This window comes from Passer montanus, unplaced genomic scaffold (genome assembly GCF_014805655.1).
Source record: "Passer montanus isolate IOZ18808 unplaced genomic scaffold, ASM1480565v1 scaffold343, whole genome shotgun sequence".
In the NCBI taxonomy this organism is placed as follows: domain Eukaryota; kingdom Metazoa; phylum Chordata; class Aves; order Passeriformes; family Passeridae; genus Passer; species Passer montanus.
Window position 1 is genome coordinate 5434 of NW_024368186.1, and position 16673 is coordinate 22106.

A 16673-nucleotide genomic window follows, 5' to 3' on the forward strand; every position below is an offset into this window, starting at 1 on the left:
GGGGTGAGACACCATTCTTGTCATTAACCTTTATATGTGTATAACCTTTAGTGGGGATCCATCTTTGTGACACACATCACATTTTATAAAAAAAGAGGCATTGTTGAATTGCTTCAGTGAAGAAAGCTTGAATGTACTCTGAATATGTGACAGCTATAGCTGGTCTGTAGCTGCACAAATGATTTGGCACAACAGACACCAACTCGACCAGCCTAGTTCAGTAGAGAACAAGTAGTAAGCAAGTCCACGACTGTGTTACTGATAGGCTGAGTTCAAGCTCAAATAAGGGGACCCCAGCCAATCCCTGTGAACCGGGAATGCACCTATATCATTGGCCAGGGAGCTGGGCAGAGTTGAAACCTTTGTCCAATCTGTCCAACTCTGTATGAGTGGGAAATCTGAAGACCTTATAAAAAGGGCTGCCCTTCAGTAAACACTGACTGTTGATTCATGAACATGGGGTGTCATGTTGCTTGTCTGTCTCCAAAACTGCGCCCATTGGTGACCGCAATGTAATCACAACAGCTGCTGCGTATAGAGCGCGGAAAGAGATGGGGCAGCCAGAAGAGCTGCCCACAGTCTTTGAGCTGTGAGGAGCAGTGTCCACAGAGCTGCGGGGCAACCAGGAGGAGTTGCTCGCAGCCTTTGAGCAGAGAAGAGTGGCGTCCAGCACTGCGGGGTAGCCAAGAGGAGCTGCCTGCAGTCTTTGAGCTGTGAAGAGCACTGTCCAGTGCCATGGGGCAACCAGGAAGAATTGCCAGCAGCCTTCGAGCTGCGAAGAAAGGCATAGAGAGCCGTGATAGGTCCAAACCTTCCCCCTTTTTGTGGATTAGAGACACCGCAGGGAACACGGGTGCGTGGGTTTCACTACAGGAAGACCCTGTCCTAAAGGTATGGACTTTTAAAGAAAAGAGGGGCAAAATATGATGAGCTGGCTCCATTAGCCCTACTGGTGTGGTGTAAGAGCCACAGCCTAGATAAGACTGAAGAAGCCTCCCTAGGCTTAACTTAGGAACAGGCTACCCAGTTTATACTTGAAGTTGCCTCCATGGGCGACGAGACCATCCTAATGTTATAAAGCCCTGGAGGCTTGTTGTCAACTTGTTAAATCAATTAGAGCGGGACGTGATGACGGCGGAGGGGACACAGCATGTACCACCTGTCGAGGCGACGGGAAGTGTGGGGACACCGTGCCGGGTGCAGGGGGAAGGAAGACGGGTGGAGCAGCCACAGCACACCACGAAACCACGCATGGAGCTGGGAAGCCTCCCCCGGCAGGGGCAACCTGCCCACAGAGCCTGCTGCTGTTGCCGTCCAGGACTACGCTGCCACCCCCTGCAGGGTTGTCTCCTCAGCAGAATGTCCCCCGGTCTTCCTGAGCCGTGCCACTGCCCCGGGCGGGGGCGGTGTGCCGGCGGGGCGCCCCGCTGCTGTGTGGAGCTACGGAGATAGCCCCTGCCAGTGCGCGTTGTCAAAGAGCACACTGCCGCCAGTCCAGAGGGTGCAGAGACGCCGTGCTGTAGAGCCTCACTATGAAATAAACGGGGCAGGAGATCTTTCTCCTTTTTAATGCCTTTATTAAAAAGAATCAGCTCAGGTGGGGAGAAATCGACGGGTCACGTTGCCACTGCTCCCAGGCGTGGCACGGAGGAAGAGGGTGATGCAGCTGTGTCTGCTGGTCTGCAGGCAGAGCTGGGGATTCCGTCCTCACGGGAAAGTAGGAAATTCCACTTTTTCAGTCTAACATTTCAGGTCCTCTTTCTAGTTAAGACCTTTTAAGGTTAGGGTGAGAAGTAAAAGGATCGTAGCAGATATTGGATTAAGTTCCTCATCCTTAGATGTCACTTAGGTCTCTTAGTTCCGTGTTGGCTCGTTATTTTTAGTGGTTTTTTTCCAGAACGTTGCAAAATCTGGTGAAATGCATTCTCATCTGCATACTAGCTCAGAGGTCACTCCACCCCTGCTACCTGCAGGTTCGAGTGTCATCCCTGGCAAGCATCAGGCGGGGACAATAGCTAATCACCAACCATTAATAGGTAATTGAAGAAGAACTCTTAACAATAGGTGGCTGCAACATGCAGATAACCTTCAATTTAACAGTAATTGATTCAACTTGTTTAACTTTGCAACCTTAAAAAAATTGATAACTTTTTATTCATAACACCCCTGTGCCTGGTTGGTGGTCCCTGTGTTTCCCCCCCCTCCCCCTCTCCCCTGGGTAAAAGGATGGGCACACCACGCCCTGGGGGAGGCCTCATGGAGCTGTTACTGTGGCTGAGAAAAAAACCCTCTGGATTAAACCCTCCATGAAGACCGACTCCGTCTTCTCCACCGCCTTAAAAGGTTTCTCCAGCACAGGGAGGCCTGAGGAGTGACCCTCTTTTGCCAACAAACTCCAGCCCATTAGCATTGGAGTTCGGGCATGCCTGGGCTTGTCCCCACGTGCCCAGCTGCAACCCACCAGTAGTGTCTCTGGGGAGAAAAGACCACAGGTGCTGCTATTTGGTTGAGCAGCAGGGACCAGACAAGACTAGGCACGTCCCATTCGGTAAAAAATTTTTACCCACACTGGTAAAAAACAATACTAAAGCATTCTCTTCAGAACATGGAGCTTCCCTCGTGTGTTTCATTTCTTTATCCCAAATATTTTCCCCAATGATCCACAATCTAGAAAGAAAAAAAAGGAAAAAGAATGAAGACTAGTTCATTCTGATATAAGGAGTGTTGGTCATCCCAACCCACCTCCAGAAATGATTTTTCCAGGTGAAAAAGCATTTCTGCCACTCTAACAAATCTACTTGATACTGTCTCAACTCAATAGTAACTATTTAAATATTGTATTAAGAATCATAAGGACACAACTCTTGGAATTCTCAAGAATGCCTCAGCTTGGCTGCTTCAAGGACTTTCCCATCCAGGGAATAGAGCAGTCCCAGATTTAAACACGTATTTGATACAAATCTGATAGAAATTTGATATTGTTTGGCTACTAAGCTTTTCTAAAAGCTATGAAGTTAAGGCTGGAAATCCTCACTGAGGCTTTTACATGTCCCATCTGGATCTATCCTTGGGAAAACCCCACTCCAAGGACATTGCTTTAAAGAGGTTGCACTTGATGTTACAGACACAGAATTCCTTTGGGATTTGGTGTTTCCTGCATCTCCAAACACATTAAAAGAAGCAAGTGCAGAATCCTGAGTCTCAATTATTCCTACTTTCCGCAGCTCCACATGGATTTGTGCCTCCTCTGAAGGTCTGGACAGGAATCTGAGGATCCGCTTTAGTTGGTTTGGTTTCCAGCTCTTTCTCTGAGGTGGCCCAAAAGGCAAACAGAAAAAAAAAAAGCCCATAACAGCACAAAATCCCAGCCCATCCCAAGATGCAGCTCCTCACACCAAACCTTGGGAGAATCCATGGTGGTTCCATCACTGCTCTAATCCCACCTCGAACTGAGCTTCCAGGGGGCCTCTGCCTAATTCACATCCAAGCCTTGATAGCCAAAAGCTCACAGGAAAAGGGGAGGCAAAGTGAAGAGGAGAGGGGAAATCACAGGGTTTTGGGTTTTCCCTCTGTGTGCAACAGAATTGAAGGGCAGGATGGAGAGGTTCCATGGTGTTTCAGGTTGGAAAATGTAGCTGGGGGTGTGTATTCTATGGCCATTTGCTAGAGGTGGGGCAGTTATCTCCTGTTAATTGTGCAGTTTTCTTTATCTCTTCCACAACCAATCCTCCCTTCAGGAGATACCTTCTGTTAAAGGGCCAGTGACCGTCACTGCACGGCTGATAAAAGTACATCAGCCCGTTGTGAGAAGCTCCACTGAAGGAGGAGCCAAGCATTCCTTCCTGGATATAATCTGAGATTTGGAACACCACAGTTGGGCTTTTCCCACTGGATTCTCAGAGGAAGACCAGACCAATCTACACCACTACTGGATCTTCAGAGGAAAACTACCCCCTTCTTACAGGATCACTACTTCAACAAAACCACACCTGCCACTCCAGGAGGACTGCAGCCACAATTCCTATTGGACTGCTACTACCACCCTGACCAACAGGGTGTCAGGTCATATTCTGACTCTGTCAGTGTTGTTTTGTATTACTGCATTGTTTATTTTATTTTCTTCCCTAATAAAGGACTATTATTCCTACTCCCATCTCTTTGCCTGAGAGCCCCCCTTAATTTATAACAGTTCAGAGGGAGGGGGCTTACATTTTCCATTTCAGGGGAGTCTCCTGCCTTCCTTAGCAGACACCCGTCTTTTCAAACCAAGACAGATGGGAAAAATGTCCCAAAGGGTGCTTAATTCCAAACAGTTAGTGCTGCTAAGGATTAATCCAAGAGGACAAATCCACTGGGATCAAACAGGAGTGGTGGACATGATGGGTTATGACAAAGACCTACAAAGCTAGAGCCCTCTTTCTTCTCCAAGGCTCTCCCAGAAATTCTCCATGTCTGGACGTACTCCCAGTCTCCCTCCTGGGAAGAATGGACTTGGATATCCCAGGTGACTGCTGAGGCTCAAACAATAAAGTTATGCAATGATCAAAGTGGTTTTCCCAAGGAAATGACATATTGTCTGAAAACTGGGATAACCTATCCCAAGCCTTTCTCCAGGAAGTCACAGTTGGATATGGTCTCCCATTAAGGATGCCATAGAGGCTCACCTTTTGCTTGGAGCTTGGCTAAATTCCTCAGCAATGCCAGGATGTGGCCATTTGAAGGTTTTGGCAGATCTGGCTTATTTGCAGGCTGTTTCCCTCTCTCAGCCTTCCCACTGGATTGTGGTCTCTAAGGAATTTGTAAATCCCATTTGACTCCTATTCTTTTGGGTGATTTTTGCACCATTCCTGTACAAAAGGAGGCCCTCTATTAGGATGATTGTCCCTACCATTCCCCAGCAGTTTTATCTGCCAGTCCATTCCTCGTGTCAGTTGGGTTCTTCTGAGATTTCTGAGCTTCACAGGGCAGGAGACTGACTTGGCTTGGGAACTAAACACTCCTGAGGAATGGTCTGATAACATCACCATGTTTGACAGCTGATCCTTGTGCTGAAAGGATCACTCTTTCTTCCCTTCAGGCAATTCCAAGGCTCGCTGCTCCCACCTGGGAACAGTCCCTAGTTTGGACTTTCTTGTGGAGTATCCCTCCAGTCTTCCCTGCTGGGATCCTGCTCAGGAATCCATGGGGGTACAAATTTAGCAATTAATTCTTCTCACTGCTGCTCAAGTTCTAATTCTAAAGGATTTGGTGTCTGCCTTACCCAGCTGGAGTCTGGTTCCAACTCTGTTCTTACTGCTTCTGCTGCTTTCAATGTCCCAGGAGTGCCATGAATGGAGTGACAGCATTTTCCACTTCCTCCGGGATTCCCTCTGTTGCATTTGGGTGCTGGAAGAATATGAAAGCCTGGGCCTGCAGGGCTTTACTATCAGGAATTACATCCCTGGATTTGTTCATTTCCTAATATTATCTCTTCCCAACAAAGCACTGGGCATACAAGGAACACAAAAATAGATGTGCTAACCACTATTTACTCCTCTGGAATGTCAGAGCTTGGAAAACAGGGCAGTTTTGGCTTTTCCTGATGGCACCCGTGAGGTGTATTTTATCTAAATGCCACTTCCTATGTCTTTCCCTGTATCCACCAAAAAGCCACCTGTTCATTCCCCAGCTACTTCCTCCCTCTTTTCCTTTAACCAACAGAATTTCAACAGGTATTAAAATTCCCTCTGGAAGAGCACCTTTTATTCCAAAGCTAGTCACAAACTAATCATGGTCTTTGACCTTCATTATTAGGATTCCAACAAGAGACAATGAAGAGAAAATTATCCTACTCTGGCCCCTGCTGGGTCCCTGGTGCAGGGATTCTTTCCCTGTTTCCCCCATGGTGTCCCTGCTGCCCCGCCCCCTTTTTGGGCTTTGTTCCACAGCTTTTGCTTCCCATCCTTGGATCCTCTCCCTCACTCCAGGAGCTCCCAGCAGTTCCACACCCTCTCTTCTCCCATCCTGATAATTTCTCCAAGAACCGAGCTGTGCATTTCCATTTCCTTCTTTTCTCCAACAAGTCCCACAAATCCAAACCTAGACCTGACACAAAGAACTCTCGGTGCCTACAAATCCAAATCCAGACCTGGCCATCTCTAAACCAGCAACTCCAAACACACAATCCTGAACAATCAGCATTCATTCAAATCTAACATTTAGGATACATTGAATACTTCAAAATTCTCGGGAAGCATCCTGTTGCCTTCAGCGCCCAGGGATTTTTGCTTTGGACTCACATGGATTTGGGGCTCAAGGGATTTCCCTGAAAAAACCTCTGTGGTGCATACTGGAATCCCCAGTCCCATTAATTTAGAGAGTGCTAGAAAGCTTAGGCTAACCTGGGCCACCAGAAATGGACTCTTAATAGTGATGAAGAGGCACTGCTGGACACCAGCCAACAGCAATGGGACACTTAAACGCTTGCCTGAAATTTTGCCGCGATTGGGAACACCAGCACCAGGGGGTGCATGCACCCTGACGTGCTGAGGCCTGAGCAGCACGGCTGACTTACGAGACAAATCCTGGGCACTGTATGACTGACACCATCAGTATTATTTAGCTAAAAATAGACGACAAAAATGGAAATGTAATGAAATTAAAGGGAGCTCACATAAGAAGGAAAGGAGGAAAGAAAAAAACACCTACTGAGCTCAAAAGCAGAAACACTGTATCAGTGTGCACCAGCAGCTGGATTTTTTATATTTAGATTTTTTCTTTGCATTAGATTTTATCCCCAACAATTGTCTAAGAAATAATATTATTTAATGTTTGCTTCTATTGGTACAGCATGAGAATTTGTTATTGCTCCGTGTGTGTGTGGCTTTGGCCACACTTGTAGAGACACAAAATAAGCATTTGGATTCCTCCAGATACATAATAGGCAACACGTGTCAGAAGCCCCCTGTGGACGAACAGCTGTTCTGCAGATCTGCAGTGGTGCAGAGTTAACCACCTTCACTGTGGGGAAAGCTGATGGACTGCTGAGTACAGGGCTGTGGTGATGGTTCTGCCTTCCACGTGTCTTTCCTTTGTGGACACAAACCAGTGGAAAAGCAAAGCCCTGAAGCAATCAGGACCCTCCTGAGAGGGCCACCCCTCTTCCAGGTGAAGTGCTGAACACACCCACCTTCCCCATGCCAGTGCTGTGGCAGGCAGAGGAGAGAGCTACCTCAGAAAAATGGAATCTTGGCCCTGCTCCACCAGGTTTCTCCGCTAGGCAATGTGCCTTCACATGAAAGATGAGTCCCCAAGGAATGGGCCTTGCAGGCCCTTAGAGTGGGAGCACCTCCCCCTGCTTTTATTCTAGTGGCAGCTTGGTCCCTTCCTGGGTAGAGACCAGTGCTCCCAGGGTAAGCACTCCTGGTGACATGGCCAGGACCCCCAGCCCTGCAGTTAAAAATTGACCACAGACTCACAGAGAAAACAATGGACAGGTAAGAAATGCTCCAGCAGGCGAGGCTGGCTTGAACTGCCACATCCTGGGCATTGCTTTGCCGCTTCCCATCACAGCTCTGCAGCCAAGAGGCCCCTGTGGTCTGTAGCAACCCACCTGGTATGTGTGGGACCACACAGCAGCAAGAGCAGGACATACTGGGGGACCCAGGTGCAGCTGCCACATAGAAGTGCTGTGAGGTCCAGAGACACTGAGCAGTACAGCTACCCCATGTCATACCCACGGTGGAAGGAGAGCAGGAACTGAGAGTGCAGGACTGGTCACACTTCGTTCCAAGACAAGTAATTCCCCATGATTTTTCCTTATAATTTTGAACTCCAGCAAAACCTTTGTGTTTCTCTGTGTTTAATATACAATTTTCCAGTGAGCTGGCTGCTCACAGTTTTTCTCTGTTTCACCACAAAATCGGTTATAAGTTGTTTTTGGATCAAATCCCAAGATCTCCCTTTCCTCATGGATTCGGAAGGAAAATGTTGAAACTGAGGTGCCTATAAAATACCTGTGGAAAAAAAAAAATCAAAAAGGGTTTGTGAGGGGAGGGCAAGTTTTTAAAATGCAAGTAATTAGATTTCAGTCCAATGAACTTCACTGTTCAGTGAAATGATATGATAATAAAATTATCATACATACACAGAAAATATAACCATTATACATCTACTATACACATCTCAATTATATAATTGATTATATAATGTCTTACACTGTTTGCAAACAACCTTGGGACAAAAATCATATTCAGTTTTGCGACAGTGCTGAATAACAAGCTTTGGCTGAATAAAAGTCAGGTTTGCTACCTTGCATGTGCGCAAATCCACTGGTCAATCACAGCTAAGCCTCCATCCTTATAGAGTTCCAGCTCCTCCAGAGAGGGTTCAAATCTCACCATCTCAGGCAGCAGTTTCTTGAGCACTTCAATCTCTTAAAGACGGAAAGATATGAATTCATCTCTACATTATGAACAGCAACTTGCTGCTGTCACACATTGTGTTTAAGGAAACCCTGGGTGAACAGTTACAGAGCAAGCGACACCAAAATCTACCAACAAGTTTTACAATTCAGTGCCAAAATTCACAGCATTGCAGGGAGGGAGGGGAGCCAGCGGTAATTGCTGCACTCCTCAGAAATTTCCAATCCTGAAGTGACTGTGATCTGCCTACCTTCCTCAACAGCATCAGTGGCTACAAAAACTTTTTTAAGTTTAAGTGTCTCCAAGAGGCTGTGGATTTTCTTTACTGCTCCTTGCAGGGAAGGCACGTCTTCTCTGTGACCCCAAATGAAGTCTCTCCTTCTGAGATGAACCCCAAGGTAGGGGCCACCTAGAGCTGTGCCCGTCTTAACCTATGAGAGAAAGATCAAAACTTTAGAACTTGAGAGCATCACTACTCACACTGAAAAGCCAGAATGCATGATCTCTGAATAAGGCACAGAATCTCTCTAGTTGCAGACAGAAATTTTTAAGTATGGACTGGAAGTAGCTTGGGACATTTGTTGCAACATTGACATCTTGGGTGGCCACCATCATGCAAGAGAAAATGGAGTGCCAAATCTTTGTAAGCAAAACCTCCTCTCCTTGACCAAATAAATCCTCAACTGGCAGCTGGCAGCTGAACTTTACACCCACACATAATGCTGAAAACAGGAAGAAATTCAAGTTTCCTTTACTGAAATGAGAGCAACAAAGATCTGGCCCTCAGAACCAATCAAGGACACCTCGACAGACTCTGTTAGCTTGTGTCACACAGAGAGAAGAAGGTGCATGAGGAACATGCGTGTCCACCTCGATGTGAGCAGAAGTGTTTCGCTCATGTGTACCTTCCACTGTGCCCTGCAGCACACAGCCAGGAATACACAAATAAAATATTTGTTATGGGAAACAGACTGTTAAGGATTTTACCTTCATCTGTGTCCAGTCCTCCTTGTACTGAGTCCTGTCTGCCTCATCAGTGGATTGAAGGTATTTCTTCCTGAACCTGTCTCCCACCACGCGGAGGTGTTTAGCAAACACCATGCTCCGACGGGTCTGTTGGAATAAGAGCAGACGCTGAGTCAGAAAAAGGAGAGCTAAAAATTAGTAGGTGGAGACAGTTTCATACACACAGCACATCAAGGATGCAGTTACTTCTCGTACATCTATGCAGTACTCTAAGCAATGATTTTATCCAAGCTTAAATAGTTTATTTCTAATTATCATCACATTTATAACCAGCATACTCACCTGCCCCTGCAATACACAAGTATAGGGAGGACACTGCAGTTATTTACACAACAGAACACATGATACACCAAATTAAACACCCTAGCAATATACCTCACTTCTGGAAACAAAAGCTGGGCAAACACTTTAGTGTGCTAAACACCTTTAAGAATAAAACCTGCTTTAAAAATATTATGCATCTAGTCACAGACACGCCTATGAAATTCAGTGGGAAAATGACAAAAAAGGAATTATTTCCTTAACTTGTGAGTAGTCATCTCTAAGATTCTGTGATGCAGTTACCACTGCACATAGGCACAAGCAGCCTTTTTATTAACAGGCAAAAGAATTAAGGAAATCCCAAGTTTTCCCTTTTTGTCTGCAAAGAAACAAAGAAGGGAGAGATGCCTCTCAGAGGAACATGGAAAAAAGAGAAGAGGCCCTGGGCCCATGCTGCAGTGAGTAAATTTTTGTTTGGACATCAGGCAAAACCACTGGGACAACGTTTAAAGTGCTACTGCTAAGAAATATGAGCTATGGGAGCCATGTGGATTTCATGCCTGCTTTTACAGGACGAGTCATACTCAAATATGGTACCTGGGTTGCATTTTCTTCTTTGAGGGGCCGTTCTCAATGAATAATGCAAGGCTAGCAAACTAGTGCTTGGTCCACTTCTGAAAACATGCCATATCTCAAGTGAATAGCCAGATGTTTACAAGACTGAGGTCCATGTAATTTGTTTTGTAGTATCATGACAGTCAGTTTTTCTTAGGAATTTCAACTATATCAAGCACTCCACAGCATGTTCCATTTTGCTGTGTCTGAACCGTAACATTTTCTTCAAACTTTTATGACAGGAATTATTTTACCATAGACCTCTGCCTTGAAACCCATGGGAATTTTGCCTTTGAAGCCAATGGGGATGGATTTGGGACAATAATGAGCACTTTACGTAATTCTTTTGAAAATACTAATCTTGAGGTTGACTAGATAAGAAACTGCTCCCTTCTGATTTTAGATGTGTTATATGGGGAGATCCTTTCAATCACCATGATCTGCAGCACTGGGCCTTTAGGCACAAGACAGCAGGGCAAATTCCTGTGTCACATTAATCCACAGCAGCCTGAAAACCATGTTAGCACACATTGCTGAAACAGAAGACACAAGTGACTTTCAAGACAAAAAACCTGAGGCAAAACTGAAGCACACATTGGTTACTGAATTTTTAGCAGAGCCAAGGAAAAAGTCTAGAGAAGCTATCTGTAAAATACTCACATTCCAATAATCTTTCCCTCCGTAGTGGTCATGAAGAAGGTTTTCAGCTCTGTCTAACATCACTGACCTATTGAAAATTGTAAAACTGAGTGCAGTTCCCTTAGGAACAGAACTTACATTATGACTTTTCTTTACACATTTGCTAGGATAAAGTACAGACCATAGTCTGTTTGCTAAGGGAACATGGGGAACGAGGGACAGACTCCTGGAAATGAGGGAATGAGGCTCCTATGAGACAAATTCTAGTTCTCTACAAGGCAAATTGTGACTCACAGTCTGCTAGAGAGAGAAGGGAACCATACCAATCCCTGTGCCTGCTCTCTTCCATAAAAAATGATATCCTGACTCTGAGACTTAAACAATAACAAGCATTAACCACCCCTCACAGTCTTTGTAATAGTTGCTATAGGAGAAATTAGATTTCTAACAGGGAGAGTGATCCAAAGGGGAAAAGTGACCTGTGTGATAATGCTTAGCCTCAGAGCACATGACAGCCTCTGGGAACAAGCAGAAAATCATGAAAACAAACCCAGGGAAGGTGTTTTCCACATGTAAAATAAAATGTCCTACAGTAAAACAACAGATCAAAGAACACAGAGACATTACCAAAATGTGTGGTAGTAGACAGCAGCTTGCCTTCTCACAAATAAACACAGTTCAGGATTGTGTACTAGAAACATAAAAACTTAGCACCATCAAAGTTCTAAGAAGCAGAAGAGATTTTGAGAGCTTCAAGTATTCCAGAGCATAAGAGATGCAGATTTAGTTTGTGAGCACACTGATAAGAAAACACACCGAGAAATGCTTCTGCTAAAAGGAATCAAGGTCATTATCTGCATCTCCTTCTACTAAAAAGAGAGGAAGCAAATAACCAATCAGCTTTGGATTATCTCTGTTGATCATCAGCTGGACACCTGCATGGAATGCCCTAAACCACCTGGAAACAGACTAGACTGTGCTGGTGAAGAAGCAGCTCTACATCTAACAGGATGATTGGAGGTGATTGAGGTTACTAATCAAAATGCATTGAGAAGTTTCCTTGAAGTGACCATACTTGAGGGCTAAAAATCCAGTGCTAGGGCCACACAACTGGTTGTCCAGCCAGAAGGGCAATATGGGAGATGAGAGCTCTGAACAATCATAGTAGTTTGAAGACACTGGCACACATGAAGATAAGGGACATCTCATTGACACTGCCTAACAAGATTTCCGGACAGCTTTCATTAAAGGCGTTTAAGAAAACTTGGCACAGAAAGGTTCTTGCATGGATTTAAAAAAAAAAAAGTTTAGAGACAGGGATAAATGCATAGTTCTCATTGCTGAGCGGGGTCACAAGTGCAAGGTCTCTTCACCATATTCCTAAACAACCTACAGAAGGGTGTGAAATTAGGTGACACAGCTTAATTATTTTAAAATTCTCAGAGCAGCTAAGGCCAGCTATGAAGAATTAGAGAAGTCTGATCACTGGACAACTAAGTGGCAGATGAATTCTAGCATAGGAGCAAGCATACTAAAAAAAAACCAAAAACATCAAAACCTGGCTTAGTCTAATAACTGAAGGTCTTGATGGCCAGGAATGAGGACAGTTTGATGCAAATATCAAGGCAACACTCAGAGGTCAAAACAAGGAACCTGTGTCTCAAGAATTAGCAGAAAAAGAGAAGAGCACTGGAAAGAACATGTAATTTGTACTGCAATGTAACAGGTTTACCCACACTCAGTGTGCAGGATCCTGCTGAACTTTTCGATAAGGTTCGAAGATTGGCAGTGGTGACAATCAAAGGCATGGAATGGCTTTCACATGGAGAACAACTAATAGAGCCAGAACTCTTCCCACTGCACAGGAGACTGCCAGAGATGTAAAATTACATGTGCTGTGGAGTAGCATATGGAACAGCTGACGGTTCAGCATCTCTTCCACTGCATGATGTAGGGATATTGATGATACTGTGGAGGTATGTGTCACAGAAGCTGCCTGACAGGGAATATAAAGGAGCTCAAGGCTATTTGATCTTAGGTTTTAGCACTGCAATCTTTAACAAAAGTTACAGTTAAGTGTTTCTTGCACTGTAAATCTCTCTTGTAATTATTTTAACAGAGTACAATAATTCAGTGATGAAGTATCTCAACAGTGGACAACCCTTTAAATTCTCCCTGCTCTTCCCACCTAGCAATGGGGTAGGACAATAACACAACAATAAATTGTTATACAAGGTAACTCACTGTGCTGAAGTATTCTTCAGAAGGATGGGAGCCACAATAGAGGCTGATCCTTGGACAGACAAGCAAGAGGCGTTTAGGCCTCGTGTTTCCTCGTAACCCCAGAACCAGCCTCTAAAAGGGAACACAAAGGATTGGTTCACAGGCTTGTATTTTAAATTAATGTCATCTAAAGAACAAAACATCCTAAAAAACTACATATGATACAAATAAACCAGCCAGCTCCTTTATGCTGCTTTTCTGTGTAGCAACTTCACAGAATCAGATCTTCTCATATCAATACAACGTTTTACTGTATATAGGCTTCTTAAAAACAAAGTGAACTCCAAGAACCCAGATATCTACAGCAGGCAAGTATCTCTCTGAATACAACTGAAAACACCAGAAGGAACGCTCGATGTTACCTGTAGTAACCATGTTTGTCTTTGGAGTACACCAGCTGATCAATGCATGGTTTTTCATCTATTTTTTCTTCCCATGTTCCTTCTTTCCATCCTTCTGCATAGCCTTGTAGCACATAAACCTGTTCAATAAAGGGCCCACCTGACTCTGAACAGAAGGCAAAGCAAAGGATTTATAAGCATTAAAACCCATACTGTAAAGGTATGAACAAGCATCAGTTGCAGTTAAAAATATGCTAGAAATGCTAATATTACACTACTCTCTCTTCCCCATTTTCCCTATAAAGAAGGAAAGGAAGTTCTTTGAGAGTGAGAAAGGGTAAAAGGGTCAAGCAATGTGATCACCTACTATCCCACCCAGCTCTGTGGGTGATTTAATGTGCTAAATGCAGCAGAATCACTGTCACCTGGGTAAAACATACTATAAAGCACACAGGTTTTCAGTGCTGTAAGCAGCTGCCACAGGAAGAGTGCCTCCAAGAAAAATGCCAAGTACAAGCCCTTCTTCTCCTAAAGTTCAGGGTCGCAACAAGTATTTTCTTGGAACAGCTTTCTCTTCAGAGCTCTTTGCAGAGGTGTTACATTTGGTGGCCTTTATTTCCTCTGCTGAACATGCCAGTGTGCAGTGCTCACAAACTGAACATTTGGTGATTAGCTCAATGTGGCATTAAATCCTAAAGGAACCAACTTCACTTTCTTATGGAAAGCCTTTCTCTTAGACACAAAAAGCTGGGGATATTTCAAGTATGTGCAGTATCAACGATGAAAAAGAAGTTCAGGGAAGAACCTGCTTCACAACTTTTACTGTCCAACCAACATATCCAGGAAAAAGGTGGCTTGTCTGTATTTCAACAAGCTGCCTCCCTCCTTATGGTCAAAACCACACAGAAATATCACAGGTGAATTTAACCACACGCATTAATTGTCTGTCTTTGGGGGTCCCAGAAATCAAGGGGGCAGCAGTGCTACATCAAACAAGCTGCCAAGTAATTGGGTTGTTCCATCCTAATGGTTGTGTAGCTCAGCAAAACTCCTTCCCATTGCTCCTCTTGCCACCTCTATGATTATTTTACATAAAAGGATAAAGGCACATATAAGGAAAACCTCTTAAGAAACCATATCAAATATTTAATTAATTGTAGACTGCATGATTCTATATCCTACCTGCAAGGAACTGCTCATATTCGATGACAGGGATGTTCCTGTTGAGGCTTGGGATATCAAAGAACTCGGACCAAGCGAGCCTGACCTGGAGGATATCAGGGCTCTGCCAGTGATAAAGACGTCCCCAGGGAGGCAGAACCAACACCCAATTTTCACTTTTCCGCAGGGTCTTTAGAAGGGAAGCAATACGAATGTAGACATCTCTGCGAAGGTTGAACCCTTCAGGGGGGTTTACATCATACAACAGGTATCTGGGGAGAACAAAGGGATACCATTTTTCTGGGCACACACTGAGGCTATTACACGTTTTTCTTTTTTACCCTACAATCCTGTGATGAAACTGTTGGGAAGAAAGCTGTTCCTCTTTTTGAGTTTGTGGTACTCAGAAGGGGAAGAAGTATGGGAAGTCAGGGCAGTGTGTGCTGCAGGGGCCACTAGGCATCCTGGCGAGGTGGCACATACCAGGAGCCTTTCTTGCAGCGGGTCAAGGAGTGAAGAGTCTTGCTCACCCTGAGGGTGACGTGGGGTACATGGTGAAACCACGGACATGTAACCCAGGCTAACTCTTGTAAGCTGGATACAAAGGCGGGAGGATGCGCTCCAGAGAAGTAGGGGAAAAGAATGCATCTGGGAACTGGATGATCCCCATGAGGTCTGTTACAACTCAAGATATTCTACAGACAAAAGCCCTCGGACAGCTGCAATAACACCTTCCAAAAACGACTCAAAAATGCACCAGTAGTCGAAGCAGGCCCTTTACCAGCTGATGGCCAAGACCGCACGACGGGGGAGATCTGGGGGGCAGGACCGGCCAGGGGTCGGACGCCGCCGCCGCTCACCTGGTACGCGCAGCGGCAGCGGCGGCGGGCAGCGAGGAGGCGGCGTGGCCAGCGCGGAGGGCGACGGCGGGCGGCTCGGAGGCGGCGGCTCGGGACGGCGGCAGGGCGAGCGCGGCCAGGCCGAGCAGCAGCAGCAGCGCCGGGGCACAGCGGCCGCCGGGCCCCTGCGCCACCATCCCCACGCCACGTCCGGGGCGGCGCCGGCGGAGCCCCAGCCCCTCTCAGCCTCTCAGAAGAGGCCGGCGGTGAGGGGCCGCAGGCGGGAGCCTGTCAGGCGGTTCAGCTCCTCCAGGATTTGCACTTCCTTCTGGTACATCTGCGGGAGCAGCGGCGGTCAGCACCAGCGGAATCCCGGTTCCCAGCACCGGGGCCTCCGGTCCACCCCATGCCGCACCCCGCACACCCTCCCCGGCCCCGCACCTGCTCCCACTCGGGTTTCGTGTCGTGCCGGTAGCCGAGCAGGTGGCACAATCCGTGGGCGGCCGTCACCTGCGCGGGGAGCAGGAGCACAACACGCGTTACTGACCGAGCCCCGTGGCCGCCCCACCGCCCGCCAGGCCCGGGCGGGGCCCCCTCACCGTCAGGACAGCGTCAAAATCCTCCCCGGTTTCGCGGCACTGCTGGTGGATGTATTCCACCCCCAGGAAGATGTCCCCCAGGTTGTACTCGCCGCGGCAGCACGGCCGCGGCAGCTCCCCCGCCTCCACTTGGTGGAACGGGAAAGAGAGGACGTCGGTGGGCTCCGGGCAGTGTCGGTAGACGCCGTTCAGTCGCTGCATCAACGCGTTGCTGGCACAGACTAGCCCTACGTCGAAGCGGGAGGCGCCCAGGGCGGCGCGCAAGGCGCACACGGCGCGGCGAAGCGGGGCCCGGCGCACGGGCACGGCGCGCTGCGCGTTCCGCAGCGCCACGCTCATGGCGGCGGCGCCCCCTACACAGCGGCTCCGTCCCGCAGCCCCGCCCGCGGCCACGCCCTATCAGAAACCCTACCCACCCTTCTGCCCAGCCGTTAATATGCCCGCCCAACGGAAGCCCCGCCCACCTAGACCACGCCCACAGCAGCGCCACAACGCTGCTCCCACCCG

At 46.8% G+C, this 16673-nt stretch overlaps 2 protein-coding genes across 4 annotated transcripts; both read right to left on the reverse strand.

The window, feature by feature from the left end:
* Positions 1-1586: 1586 nt before the first annotated feature.
* POFUT2 (protein O-fucosyltransferase 2) lies at positions 1587-15793 on the reverse strand. 2 transcript variants are annotated; one of them, XM_039715725.1, is made up of 9 exons: positions 15589-15793; positions 14750-15000; positions 13589-13733; positions 13188-13298; positions 10965-11031; positions 9390-9515; positions 8653-8833; positions 8290-8413; positions 1587-2667 (listed from the first exon to the last, which is right to left on the reverse strand). In XM_039715725.1, the coding sequence occupies exons 1-9, from the start codon at positions 15762-15764 to the stop codon at positions 2499-2501; spliced, it is 1350 nt and encodes a 449-aa protein (XP_039571659.1). In that variant the 5' UTR covers positions 15765-15793; the 3' UTR covers positions 1587-2498. The 2 variants fall into 2 exon arrangements, with proteins under 2 accessions (XP_039571659.1, XP_039571660.1); XM_039715726.1 differs by lacking the exon at positions 1587-2667 and adding an exon at positions 7821-7994.
* YBEY (ybeY metalloendoribonuclease) lies at positions 15763-16654 on the reverse strand. Of its 2 annotated transcripts, XM_039715727.1 has the most exons (3): positions 16167-16631; positions 16009-16077; positions 15765-15904 (listed from the first exon to the last, which is right to left on the reverse strand). In XM_039715727.1, exons 1-3 carry the CDS (start codon positions 16503-16505, stop codon positions 15818-15820), a joined length of 495 nt encoding a protein of 164 aa, XP_039571661.1. In that variant the 5' UTR covers positions 16506-16631; the 3' UTR covers positions 15765-15817. The 2 variants fall into 2 exon arrangements, with proteins under 2 accessions (XP_039571662.1, XP_039571661.1); XM_039715728.1 differs by lacking the exon at positions 16009-16077 and having other exon boundaries at positions 15763-15904; positions 16167-16654.
* Between the last annotated feature and the right edge of the window lie 19 nt (positions 16655-16673).

Bases quoted from the DNA above. Each gene is read 5' to 3' on its own strand.
- POFUT2 (XM_039715725.1), bottom strand. From the start codon at position 15,764: ATGGTGGCGCAGGGGCCCGGCGGCCGCTGTGCCCCGGCGCTGCTGCTG. The intron at 13,299-13,588 runs GTAACATCGAGC...GTTCCCTTTTAG, and splicing joins GACAAACATGGTTACTACAG to AGGCTGGTTCTGGGGTTACG. The intron at 8,834-9,389 runs GTAAAATCCTTA...TTTCTCTCATAG, and splicing joins AGGACTGGACACAGATGAAG to GTTAAGACGGGCACAGCTCT.
- YBEY (XM_039715727.1), bottom strand. From the start codon at position 16,505: ATGAGCGTGGCGCTGCGGAACGCGCAGCGCGCCGTGCCCGTGCGCCGG. The intron at 16,078-16,166 runs GTGAGGGGGCCC...CTCCCCGCGCAG, and splicing joins ATTTTGACGCTGTCCTGACG to GTGACGGCCGCCCACGGATT. The intron at 15,905-16,008 runs GTGCGGGGCCGG...CTGCTCCCGCAG, and splicing joins CGAAACCCGAGTGGGAGCAG to ATGTACCAGAAGGAAGTGCA.